The sequence below is a fragment of the Calidris pugnax genome, unplaced genomic scaffold (genome assembly GCF_001431845.1).
Source record: "Calidris pugnax isolate Ruff unplaced genomic scaffold, ASM143184v1 scaffold34, whole genome shotgun sequence".
Classification (NCBI taxonomy): Eukaryota; Metazoa; Chordata; class Aves; order Charadriiformes; family Scolopacidae; genus Calidris; species Calidris pugnax.
In genome coordinates, this window is record NW_015090771.1 from 2,499,157 (window position 1) to 2,512,899 (window position 13,743).

Consider the following 13,743-nt stretch of genomic DNA (forward strand, 5'->3'; position numbering starts at 1 on the left):
TCAGAAAAAAAACTCTCACATGCAGTTCATTTTGATTGCTGAACTCAACCTATTTTGGTTGAAGCAATGCTTTTTTTGGTATTTTCCACTGGTGACGGTAGAATTTGGTGAAGAGCTAGATTTGGAGCAAGAAGGGGGAGTATGAGTGACTGCCAAATATTCATCATGACAACTTTCAGAAGTAACATCTGAAAGTGATGCTGCTGATACACCTAACAAGCCAGGATTCTCTCCCCAGCACCTTCCCTTGTGCTGAGCACCCAAAGGCTGCTTCTCATTCTTAGCCACAGGGTCTTAAATAGGAGCTTAGTCCGTTGCCATTATGTCCTTGGGTTGCCTGTTTTAAAGATTATGATGTAGCTTCCTCAAAACACACTCACAAAAAGGAACAGCACTGACTTTAAACCAAGCAGTCCACAAGGTTCAACACAACTGCTGAGCTCAAGGGATTATTTACACAATAAAGAAAGGGAATGACAAAACAGCATAGGACTTAGATTCCTCTTGAAAATTTAATTCTTGCTGAATCTTCATCAGAAGATAAGAAGCAAGATCCTCCTCACTTATCAAAGATATCTTCTCAGGAAGTAATTAGCATCCTGAGTGGTATCAATACATGAATTTCAACTAGATTTAGATGCCCACACCTAAGAGAAGAGAAAAGTAGAAGCCAACACAGTCATTCTGGAGACAGCATCAAGGAACAATTTGAAACTCACCATGTAATGAGTTGATGCCCTAAAACAGGCACATAATTATGCCTGGGTCAGAAGAAAATGTTATGGCTTGACACACTCCTGGTACAAATCACATACACTATTGCCACAATCCCCTGGGACACTTCCCAAAAACTTTCCAAAATCAACTGCAGATTGAAAACATGCTCCTGTTCAGCACAATTAATCTTCACAATTGGTGCATTTATTTAGAGAGCATGGATTTTATAGAGTTTAAAGGCAATTGAAAAATACAAGGTTTTTTAAAAACTAATTAAAATGTTTATAACTATAGCAGGGTTTTTTTTTTTTTCATTTAAAAAGGCAGTAACTTCACAGACGATATTATATAAACTTGGAAATTGTTCTATAAATGTTTTATCTAGATAAACTGCAGAAAACCAAATAGAGAAAGTATGTGTCTCAGATCTGGTAGTATTTTTTAGAATAATTAAAATGCTAATGAAAAAGCATCTAAAGGCAGGAAGAAGTAGAAGAACGACCCATCCCAGAATAACATCCTTCTGTAAGCATCATTTCCAGCTTCTAATGCTTCCTGAGTGATGCTCTTCCTTGAAGTGATGACAGGTAATGTGTTTGTAATATTTCTTAAGAACAAACCTGCTAGTTATCTCCTTTGCACTTGCCAGTGCTTCACAGTCAGGTTTTGGTGAAAGGTTAGACACACAAAGCACAGATGAAGGCAAGAGGCAGCTGGTTTTAGCTCCAGAAGCACAACTGGACTCCAAACGACAGGAGCGCACATCTGCACAGCGACTCCCAAAGCAAATGAACGTGGTGGTACCTCCAAGTGGCAATGATAAGCTGTCACAAAACGCTTGTTTGTCTCTTTCTTGCTATTAGTCAGCCCCCTCACACTCCTCCAGGTCCTCCTCTTCTCTCCCATAGCTGTTCCCAGTTCGATTTCTATGCTACAGCTGTTCCACAGCTGTTGCAGGTAAGGTGTGATGAAGACAGACTCAAAGCCCCTCTTCCAGCCTCACACACGGATAAATCATGATCCTCTTATTATTTCACAAAGTGGGGAACACTGGTTTGTGCGTGACTGGTGGGTTTTTGTGTTGCAGTGGGGGAGCCAAACATATGCTGGAATTTCCCTATGCCCCCATTCTAAGCCTTACTCATTTCAGTGGCTCCTCCATCCAAAACAAGGGGGAGGAAGGAATGTGGGTGGCTGCAATTTCAGCAGCGATCCCACTGCATTCCCACACCCTTTGCCAATATAAATTACGACCTAAGATTAAGTTAAATTAACCTGAGGCCAGAATCAAAAGGAGGAATAACTAGGCAAAGCTAAGAGAACACGAAAGGCAAGAACAAAGGATCTCTTTCTTTCTAATGAGGATTACACAGGGCAAACATCAAGGTTATTTTCAAAAAAGAAGCCAGGCGTCAGAGACCCAGAACTACTCAGTTCTAACTCAAGTTGTGCCATTAACTACATAATTGCAAAGCAAATTAAAAAAAAACTGATTTACAAGTTGAAAAAAAAAATAAATCTTTGAAAAGCTACAATAAACACCACTGCTATGATATATTATGTCTTCTTGAAATAGCCCTAGAACAAATGCCAACCTGCTATACTGTGCCATCAGTATTTACATGATGAAGAAACACCCACACGCTAAATAAAAGATGGTAAGAACAAAGACCTAAAGACTTAGGTGTTTGCAAGCTGTTGGTTTTGTATTTTTGCTGGCAGATACTTTGTGATCAATCTAATTTTTGTGCGGACTTGAAGACCAACACATATTTGATCCTCCGTTTCACAGCATCAAATTGAACTCCGCATCTGAAGGGCATCTCAGATCCCACAATTTCACTTTGGCTTACGCGACTATCATTTTTGCACCAAAGCAAGTTAACTATAGACGGATTATTTATAAGAACAAGGGAGATAGTTGTAAAGAGTATGGTCTGTAGTATCCACCGTCTTGGCAATAATGATAGATTTAAGCAGCTGCTCCTAGAAAACATCAGCTCTGCCAAAATATCTGAAGCAGCTCAATTAACCTACAAGATGGAATCACTTTGTTGTACCAGGGATGCAGGCAGGCATATTTCAATCCATATCTGGAACTGACAGAAGCATTTAGGGAAGGAACAGATAAAAAAAAAAAAGAAAAGAATTGAACACATATAGCTTTATATCTTCACCTTCTTTCAGAACTCTCACTTTTTAAGCCACAAGTGATTTGATGTGTTAGTTTGATGGTAGTTCTCAATAAAGCATGCAAAATAGCTGGAGCAGTGTCAGTTTTAATCAGCAATCCAATTAAAGGATCCAATCAAGTTCACTTTAACTGTTCAACAGTATGTTTATATCATAAATTATTTTTAACTGGAGTTCAACATGCAGGTTCTCTATATTTTAATAACATATTCAACAGTGGTATATAATGGGAAATAATTGTTGCAACAGCAAACTGTGCTCATGCATACATTGAGAAGAGAATATATCTAACACAAATTCAGAAAATGATGGCAAATGTTTCTTCATAAAGTTTGATTTGTTTATTACGTCAGAGAACACATCTGCCTTATACAGGCATGTAAAAGGAACTATCTTTTATTTTCAAGAAGGATTCAAGAGTAGATGGTGCTGTTGATACTTTCCCTTTCTTCCTCTTCTACAGCTTCAACCTGTTCCGTTCAAATATCGTATTATTTGTGCAAACAAGATCGTGAATTGATATTAAGAAAGAAACAAGCCAAAGTTTATTTCAAACTAATATTTACCTCATTGCAGCCAACGTTAATTTTCCTACGATGAAGGATAATTAACTGCAGGCAAGTTATTATGAGAAGAGCTGGCTGAAAAGCGTCCAGTTCTCAGGTGTTACTGGTCCACACAGGGAATATACACCGATATAACGCAGAAAGTCAAACTGATGGAGTCACACCAAAAACATTTGGGACTCTCATGCATTTTAAGGCTACAATGAACAAAATACCAGTATGTTTTCAGGATGACTAGCAATACAGTTAAAGCAGCTAAAAGGAGTTACTCACAACTGAAAGATACCACCACTTGCCTGAGACATAGAAAACAGTGTCATACTGCAATCAACACCCTGTTTGGAGGGCAGACCCAATCACTTACTTGTTCTTAGTATCACAAACAAGATATCTTCAATGAATGCATTATGGCAAAGAAGGGGGAAGAATAATCCTTCTGTTTAACACTTACCCTCAGAAGCAGCAGGCATCTAGACTTCAAACCACCATTAAAGCTTTTAGACTTGGGAGTTTGAAGACACCAGTCACTCAGGATCAAGTTTTACAATTTGGTCACGTAAATTCTTTTTTCACAACACATAAATAAATGTTTTAGTTATAACAGTGTACTGGAAATTCAATAGTTTCCTCAACACTAATCAGAGCACATTAGCTTTGCAGTATAAATTAAATTACTTAAGTGTGAAATAGAGAAGTTTTAAGTAAAATTGCTTTTACTGAAATGTTCATTTCAGACAAACTTTGATGTTGTGCTAATATAGATAGATTTTACAGCGCTTGTAGGCTCCTAATAAGCAATCTTGTTTATTTTTCATGATGAAATTCTATCTTAAACTGCTTCAAAGGTAAAAATCAGAAAGAACTGTTTCAGTTTGACTCTCCAACTCTATCAGATCATTTACATGTGTGCTACAGTTCGATCCAATTTTAAACACTATTGCCTTTTTACTATAATGTGGGAACAAATACTTGTACTAGCTCGCCTTAGCATTGATCAGTTTAGCTAGAAATTCTTGATGTTTATGAAGTTTTAAATTGCACAGCACTAGCAACCTACGAATATTATTTTATGCTACCCAATGAGAGTAAGTGGGCCAAGGCAAAAATGTATATGGAACATGAGGAAACTTTCAGGCCCAGGAGACACTACCATCCCATGGAATAATGTACCCAGAGAACAGCTGGAAGCCTCAAAGATCATAAAGGCACATGCTGGCAGGAAAGGGCTTTCCCTCTATAGTTTTTTTATGGACCTATAATGTATTTGAAGGTCACCAGAGTTGCCACAGTTGTTCCCACACAGGCTATCCCCAGATGCCTACGACCACTCCCCACCCATCAATTTAGAGTTCAAATTGCAAAAACTCTCCGGGTACTCACTATAATACAAACATCACAAGCAATTCAAGTATTGAAGTTGTATTTCCATGCTGCTGTGACATTCAGCCAAGCCAATAGACTTTTTTTTCCTTGCATCTACCACATCCGTAAACGTAGGATCTGCAAGAACGAGGACTAGAAGAGGAAAACAATACGGCCAAGGAAAAGACCTGCAGAGACTGAGACATTTTTCCCTTTCCTTTTTTAGAAAAGCTTCTACACTGCAACAATTCGCTTTTATTCTGTTTTCATCCAGTGGTCACCTTCCTTCACGTACCAAGCTGCATGCACCAGGCATTTCAGAAAGTTTGGAAGACAGGAGAGCAGTCAGGGTTTTCCCAATGAAGAATGTGAATGTTTGGAACAAGCGTATATGCTTGTTTTACCTATTTTCCACTTTTTTTCTAAATGAGGGACTGACAGATCCTGCCACCCGTGCCTGCACATGGCCTGGTTATTGTCACCAGGCCAGAAACCGTTGTCATTGCTACTGATGGTGGTGGCACCCACATAAACAGAATTGAGAACATCTGTACACGGGCAGCAACCTTGGTAATGTTCATACATTACATGTTAAATACCACTGGCAAAAAAGCACAGGCTTATAAATACAACCCAGGTTTTTGTGTTCTTTGTTTACAAGAGGAAACTCTTGTTGATAATGATGGGCAGAGACTGATCAAAATGAGCGTACACCAAGTACACAAAAAGAGATGTCAAATGTTACAAGAAGGAACAGAGCACATGTTAATTACTTCTAAAACAGATATCATCAAGGAAAAAAGACTTACCTCAAAAACACCAACACACAATCTCTTACCAGCTTATTCACTTGTTTTGTTATATGTGCAAGGGATATCCTGCTCTTTTCATTCACAATTCGAAAATCTAACAATATCCTCAAGAAAAATAATCCAAAAGGTACAGGCAAAGACACAATGATAGATATTAGACAAACACCACTTGGAGTTCCAGGTCTACCCTGTAGTTAAGTATGTCATTTAAGGAGGCATACATTAAAATCACAGAAAAATTAAGGTGGAAAGGTCATCTAGTGAAACCTGTGCTGCTCCAAACAGGACCAACTTCAATATCAGATCTGGCTTTAAAGCTGGAATTGGCTATTGTCATCAACTACTTTGCTATTGAAATCAAATGCTGCAATATGACCTTTGGGTTCTTAGATTTTAGTCCCAGCCCCTCCAGATTAATCATGCTATTTAACCTCTTGTAGCTAGTAATTTTTGCAGATGTTGGAAAACAACAATTTATCATGTTCCAAAAGTGCAGGATTGGTTGCTTTGAAAAAAACCAGTGAACTGAGGCCCATTAATGTCAATAAATCATACACCTAGTAATTAAAGTGAACACCACAAATGTTGACAAAAAAAGAACTCCATATTTAGGATGTGACACAATTAAGGTTTCAAGTACAACCTCTTTTGCATATGCATTATGCTACAAATTCCTTAATTATATAGTTAATTTCTGCTCTTTTCCATACAGTGGACAGAATGAACCATATTTGCGTGGTGAGCAACTTTGAAGTTGGGTTCTATTTGCTTGCATGAAATATGCTTTAAGCAGAAAACTTCTACAAACCTTACTCTGAAGGCAGCATGATCAGCTTGCTCACACACTTTTAACGCCACCCAGTACAGCAGTACCTCATCACTTCAAAAGACATGTGTGAATTACCATCTTCAAAACGCAGGTGAGCTAAATATGTCCATTCTACAGACTGGTGGCCAAGCAAGGCAACATTGCCACCAAAGGCTTTACCTAAATTTGTTTTTCACATTCAAAAACTCAAAGAACTTGTCGATGATCTCTAAGGTCCCTTCCAACCCTAACCACTCTATGATTCTGTTTTATAGATAATTCTATAGTAGAGAGGTATGCACATATACTCACACACAGAGAGTTACCCATGCGCTGTAGTCAAAGGGACACAGGACATGCAGTTAAAGACTGTTCAGTACTTAAGTACAGCAGATTTTATATCTGGAAGTGAGGGCCTTTAAAAACATGCAGGTAATTAGCCAGTCATCATGCAAAGGGCAGAGCACATCACTTGTCCAGAACTGTTCTGTATAGTAATGAACCTATATAATAAGGCCACATAAAGCTACTCAGGCAATTTGAAATCTGGCATTCCCAACTGTTCTTTGGAGTGGGACTTCAGTAAATATTGCCATCAGGGAGGTTCAGAGATACACTTCCTTAGCCTTCTAGAAAAAAAACAACTTAAAATGAGCCAATTTATCCATGTGTTATTATACTGTTATGAACATAAAACAGAACTGGAGATTCTAGGGCTGCCATAGAGACATCTTTCCTCTGAACACTGAACAGCTGTAGCCTAGTGGTAGATCAGCCTCATTAATCCCACAAGCTTAAGACAAAGACCACATGCCTCCAAAAAGAAGGTGGTACAGATGAAGAAGTTGGGAACAGTCCATCTGTGGAAGGTGGCTCCCTGTCCCCTTGCCCTTTCTCTGATGGGTGAAGGTTGGCATGGACATTCAGCATGGTGCTGCAAGCAACTGGAAAGCATCCTGGTAGGCCAGGATACCTGGCTTGCTTCTTCCCCACACAGGAAACCCAGATGACCCCAAAACCCTTGTGCCAGCCCCTCACTTCTGCCAGTCATGAAACAGGTCTGTACTGGTAACTTCTTCTACCACAGCTGCCACTCTGCAGCCAGGCCCACTCCATCTCCCAGACTGGGTGCCTTGCTCAACTAGTCCCAATACCCTTGTCAACCTCTTGTTCATCTTCTTACATCTTCCTTGACTCAGCCTCTTGGCCATTTCCTTGTCTCCCAAGCTTTTCACCTCTACCCTACTTCCTACATCTTCCTTGACTCACCCTCTTGGCCACTTCCTTGTCTCCCAAGCTTTTCACCTCTACCTCATATTCTGGTCTTCAACTGAAGTGGCCAGTCTCAACTAGCTCCCTGTCGTCTGTTGGGCAGCCCCTATCACCGCTTTTCACCCCTACTTTCAGCCTTCACCCTCAATACACTCGCTTTTTTGGACCCAATTCTATCCATCCTTCCCAACTCACATTCACAAGTCAAGACAAAGCTGCCTCAACACTTCCCAGATGCAAGAAGAGTCCTGACAGCAGAGGACTTGAAGTCTCTTAGTACAGGTTCTGCTCAAATTCATACCCAGTGAACAGCAGCCCTGTGTAACAACTGTTCACCTTGGTTCTAAGCCAGACTTGTAGTGAACTACGTGTGCACGTACGTATGTATGTAGCAAACTATGAGAATTCGAGCTAAGGTCACAATGAATTCATCAGCAATACTCCAAAAGGCTTATAACTTTGCCAAATTTGAAAACAAAATGTATTCGACTCAAAATGGCAATCACATTGGTGCTTTCAGCTAACCACAAACGCAGAGTAAGTTTTATACATAAATGTAAAATTATGGACTGTGCATGCCACATTAAGGCTCTTTGCATGCATCCCCCCATTATACAAATCGTCTTCTCCCTCAAATCCAGGTCGTCTACATACCCACTTTACTTCACATGACTTTGCTTATAAACAGAACTGATATTTTTTCAGAGGACAATTATTTCACCCCTTAAAATAAACAAAAGATAAATTTCAAACCGAGGGATGGATGCACACGGCTTTAAGAACAACTTTTCATGTTCATTAACATTTATCAAGTATACCACGGTACTAATCCACACTGCTCTTACTTCAACAGTTGCGCTCTTCTCTGTCTCTTTTTTTTGATGATCACCATCTCATTAACCAGCTACAGGGTTATGTTTCTAAAAGATGAATGCATCTCACACAAAGGATCCCATATTAATGATTTATGACTGTCACTCTTCAACAAGCCTGCTTGCCATGTCTAAAATCTAAAATTTATTTTCTTCTCCACTCTTATCAGTGGTCTGTTTGTTATTCCATATGTTTGAAAAAAAGCTTTCCTCTACTCCATAGTTATATCTTGATTGCCCGTATACCTTGCACTTCCACCACAGCACCGGTCAATTGATGCTCTCTTTATCCAGTCACCTGCTGTCATACCACTCATACAAAGAAAATCATCAGGCCCACAACAACATGCCTCACAAGCTTTCCCAACCTCCCCCTCACCATTTATTTTTTCCTTCTTTTGATGATCGCTTTCATAACTCCAGCTTTCATGTTAGTTCATACAGAACATTAGCACTTCTCAGCTACCCCGCTAACAAGCATTAGGAGCCCAGCTTTCCTACGCTAGCTTAAAAGAGAGAAGCTACCAGCCACCCTGAAGAAAGCTGCAGTATCCCAATCACTACGTGAGAATACTTTCAAAAGCAGGAACAAAGCAAGATGTAGGCTCAACCGAAAAAAAAAAAAAAAATCAAAGACTTCCAAGTTATACCAGTGTTATAGAATGAGGTAACCTTCAGGAGATTAATCTCCAAAATATAATTCAGAACAATTCCGATACCTTCAAAAGCATTTAAGAAATAATTTTTAAAGAAAAAAAAGAGAGAGAGAACATTAAACGTGGACTTATGGAAATCAGTCAGGACACAACACAGCAGACCTGTCCTCCTAAAGGCCACATCTCTCAATGGTAGTATTTCTGCATGTCTGCCACTCAGTTATGGACAACAGTATTGCACCTCTACAACGTCTTCCATTTATCCTGAAGTGTCAAAGAAAGTATCTGTAGAACTTTATTCTCAGTCTACTTGGGGGATCCTTTTATTTGTCCAATTTCCTTCATTCATTCATGAGCTGCAACATGATTGACATCTTTTCCATCAGAATTGTACAGTAGCATGACAAGCTAATTATTACATAAAAGATGATACACAATACCTCTTCAGGTCAAGCTACAATCCCCTATTTGGATGTCATTTTTAAAACTGCAAACTTTTAACAATTTGTGCATCATTCTAGTCCAGACACTATGCTCTTCAGTTTCAGAGGTTTCCTGAAAATTAAGATTTTGCTGCTTCTATGTGTAGTTTTTGGAGAACGCTACCAGTACTGATAATAAACACTGCTAACCCTTATTCTGCAGCAGATGAATCTATTTCATTTACTTTTGTCAAGGCTCTCCAGAAACAAAAGTAACAGAAGGACCTGCCTTCTTAAACCAAGTTTTATAGTTTAAGCTGGCTGGAAATAGTTATTTTTTGCCCCACAGATAACTTTCTATGCCACAGATCAATTTCTTGCCAAAAAAGCATTCATATCTGATAACACAACAAAACAGGGGAGGAGGCACATTAGAGCAAGCAAATGCATTCATAAGTTCAGACTGTAGTTGGAGGCAGGAGACAATTAAAGAAGGAAATTCAAAGTATAAGGCATTTCCTGAGTATTAATGAGCGGGTGGTAGTGTTTGATAGTCAGGGGCAGGATGGGTTCTGCAACCAGCACAATTCATTAATCCCCCAGGCAACACAAACCGGGATTCAGCTAATTTTTTTTTTTCCCCTTTTTGCTGCTCTCATTATTTTCTTTAGTGTTTAATTAAAATTTCCATTTACTCTGACACCATTGTTCCTTCAGAGCCCAACGCTGTCTGTATGTCTGAACAGTGCTACCATGGTAAGTGACATCTGTAAAATTATGGAATTAATACCTGGTGCAAAAGGCCAGATAACTTTTCAAGTTTAAGAAAGTTCTCCTAATCTTCTAAAGACTAACACATCCTCTGTCTTAGAAACAGAAAGGACTCAGAGATGTGATCCTTTCTGCTAATTTAGAAGATGGTCTCCATTATCCTAGTGGTAGCAGATAAAGAGAGAATCAAGAACTGGAAAGAAACAAATGATTTTCAAGCTGCCTTTCAACTCCTCAGGAAGACATATTACAATCACACATTATTTAACACCTCCTCAATCAGCAACCACCCCATCCGTCATGTTAACTCCACACTAACCTGTGACTGGGGCATCTATGTCCAGCAAATTCTTTTCCTGGCGGAGAATTGAAGCTCCCTCTGTTATTATTCTCAAAGCAACGCTCTCTTCCAGTCTCCCTTCTTTCATAAGGTGTGCCTTTAAGATATCCACACGGGGTTTTCCATCGTTATCAAACACTTCCTTCGCTGTGAGCCGGTGACTTGGAGGAAATGGGACAGCTGAGTGGAAAAAAAAAAAAAAATCTGGTCATTTTTTACAGTAAAGCTTCTATTGCTGATGATGACACATTTCAAAAGACATCTCTGCTGCAAAACAGTGTTATCGTGAGTTTTCTACTGCCTCTTATTATTCGCTGTTGAAATTGTACATAGATTATCAAAGATACTATTAAAGCATGTGTATTCTGCAGGCAACATTATTCAGGCATGCAAGAACAACTAATTCATACTTATGAAAAATGAGAAGAAGATTTAGGCCATATTTGCAGGCAGATATATTCAAACAAGCCCCCCAAAAGTCATGGGAATATCAAGGAAAGAAGGGAATGGAGCTTAAAATGCTCTGGTAGCACTAGAAAAACATTGATTTAATGCTCTCCTCCATTAAGAGCGTAAAACGCACAAACAAGTGCAATATCTAATTTCTGTGCATGGACACGCATACACACGCTCCAATTAAAATGGCAAAATCCAAGACAGACCTCACTCTAACGACTCGGAGTAGGGGGATGGAAGATGTCTTCCCCACGTAAGTAATAGTTAGCTGCACAAGACACACTGGCAGCCCATCAAAGCACGCCCGAGCGCCGAAACAGACCACTCCATCCCCGGCAGGGCAGAGGATGTACCAGACTGCAGTTGGAAATAAATAAATGAATAAATAGGCCAGGTTGCCCTAGCAACATGGCAGCAGCCACGGGCGAGCTGCGTTCTGCCCTCACATAAGGTCTGAGGGCCAGCTTCAGATGCTCCTGCTCTCCGGGAGCCAGCTGGAGCCAGAAGGCTGGGAAGGTGATGCTGGCAGCTGCTGGGATGAGGCTGGAGCGTTATCCCAGCTTAACCCCCTTTTTCCCCGATCGGCTAACGACGCCGATCCCTGCCGCGGGGGGGTCGGGTTATTGGGGAGCTGGAGGAGGTGGCCACAGGGCTGGTCATGGCTGGATGCATCCACAGGGCAACCCCATCCCCTGCCAAAGGGCTCTGTCTCCCACACAGCATCTCACTGGCAGCTCTGCCACGTCATGAGACATGAAACCCTAACGAGGCAGATCAATGGACCCCTTAGCTTCAATTTTCTTCTCGTTTCACCACCGGTGTACTTTAGGAACAGCCCACAAATCACACACACCATTTAAAGCCCAAGCCAAGAACTCTTCACTTACACTACCAGAAGTACCAGAGCAGATAATAAGCCATTTCACTTCGTGCAGTTATTTTCCACAGATATTTTAACTGCAAACATCTTCAGAAAATATGCTCCTTTTTTTTTTTTTTGGCTCAGTTTTTTTTTTCCTCTTTGCTACACTACCTCCAGTAGTCCATTCACTGAAATACTGGATTAATGAATGCATATCTTCACAATACACTGAAACCCAAATGCTCTCAGACAAAAGGGGGAGAAGGTGAAAGTTTCTGACATCCCTGACACCACCGGGATTCTCCTGAAGCAATGACACCTACAACCAACAACGAAGTTAAAACACTGGAAAGCCCTGCCACTCAATCAACCAGAACTCCTGGTTCCATCTTCATGGTTGAAAGGGACCTTTGAGATCATCAAGTGCAACCACAAAAAACAAACAACAACAAAAAACCAAACACAACAACCACAAACGGACACAATCTCAGGCACTAGAGCGTGCCCTGAAGTGCCATGTCTACACGTTTCTTAAATACCTCCAGGGATGGTGACTCCACCACCTCCCTGGGCAGGCCGTTCCAGTGCCTGACCACTCTCTCAGTAAAGTAATTCTTCCTAATATCTAATCTAACCCCCCCCGCCGCAACTTCAGACCATTTCCTCTGCTCCTGTCATTATTCCGTTGTGAGAAGAGGCCAACACCCACATCTCTACACCCTCCTTTCAGGTAGCTATAGAGGGCAATGAGGTCTCCCCTCAGCCACCTCTTCTCCAAACTAAACACGCCCAGTTCCCTTAGCCTCTCCTTGTAGGACTTATTCTCCAGACCCCTCACCAGCTTGGTGGCTCTCCTCTGGACATGCTCCAGCAGCTCAATGTCCTTCTTGTAGTGAGGGACCCAGAACTGAACACCATACTCAAGGTGAGGTCTCACCAGTGCTGAGTACAGAAGCACCATCACTTCCCTACTCCTGCTGGCCATGCCATTCCTTTAAATTATTTTTTTGTGAATGGTAGTTCTATGATAGGCTGTTAAAGACCAAAACCTAATCTCGCCCCGCTTTTCACAGCTACTGCAGTTAAGCTTGTCCCATGACACTCACAAAAATGAGGTTATATGCTTTGTCAGTCTTTCACATATATCTGCAGCAGACCCTCAGAAGCAAGACAGCTATACACATGAGCTATAAAGAATTCATTATGCAACACAGAAAAAGAATAATCATTGCAAGAAAAAGGAAGGGGAATGAGAACTCAGCAGTTCTACAAGCTTCCATCCTCCTCCTGCAAAAAAAACCCCAACAAACCCAAAACCCCAGAAGGCTGGCTAGTCCTAATGATCCTGCATTTCCTGCATGGAGGAAAGAGGAGAGGGAAAAGTTGTTAATTATCTACGATCAGTTTGGCTGGAAGAAGCATGTACCATTAGCTTGCATTCCTTTGCAAGACAATTGCCTCTGTTCTTCCCCAAAGGTATCATGGTGTAAAACCCTATGCAGCATATTATTACTTTGAGGTTAATACTATATATGCATGTACACTGAAAGGAGTTTTTTACATTCATAAAGATAGAACAAAACAGACAAGGAAGCAAGCAAACAAAAGCTATGAAATGTTACCTACCGATTAAG

General features: G+C 40.5%; 1 protein-coding gene across 1 annotated transcript in view; it reads right to left on the bottom strand.

Annotated features, from left to right (window-relative positions):
- Nucleotides 1-13,743, bottom strand: part of PPP3CA (protein phosphatase 3, catalytic subunit, alpha isozyme) — a 162,401-nt gene that overhangs the window by 137,274 nt on the left and 11,384 nt on the right. The window contains exon 2 of the mRNA XM_014940397.1: nucleotides 10,771-10,971. Coding sequence (XP_014795883.1) covers nucleotides 10,771-10,971 — 201 coding nt within the window. The remainder of the gene's footprint in view (nucleotides 1-10,770; nucleotides 10,972-13,743) is intronic.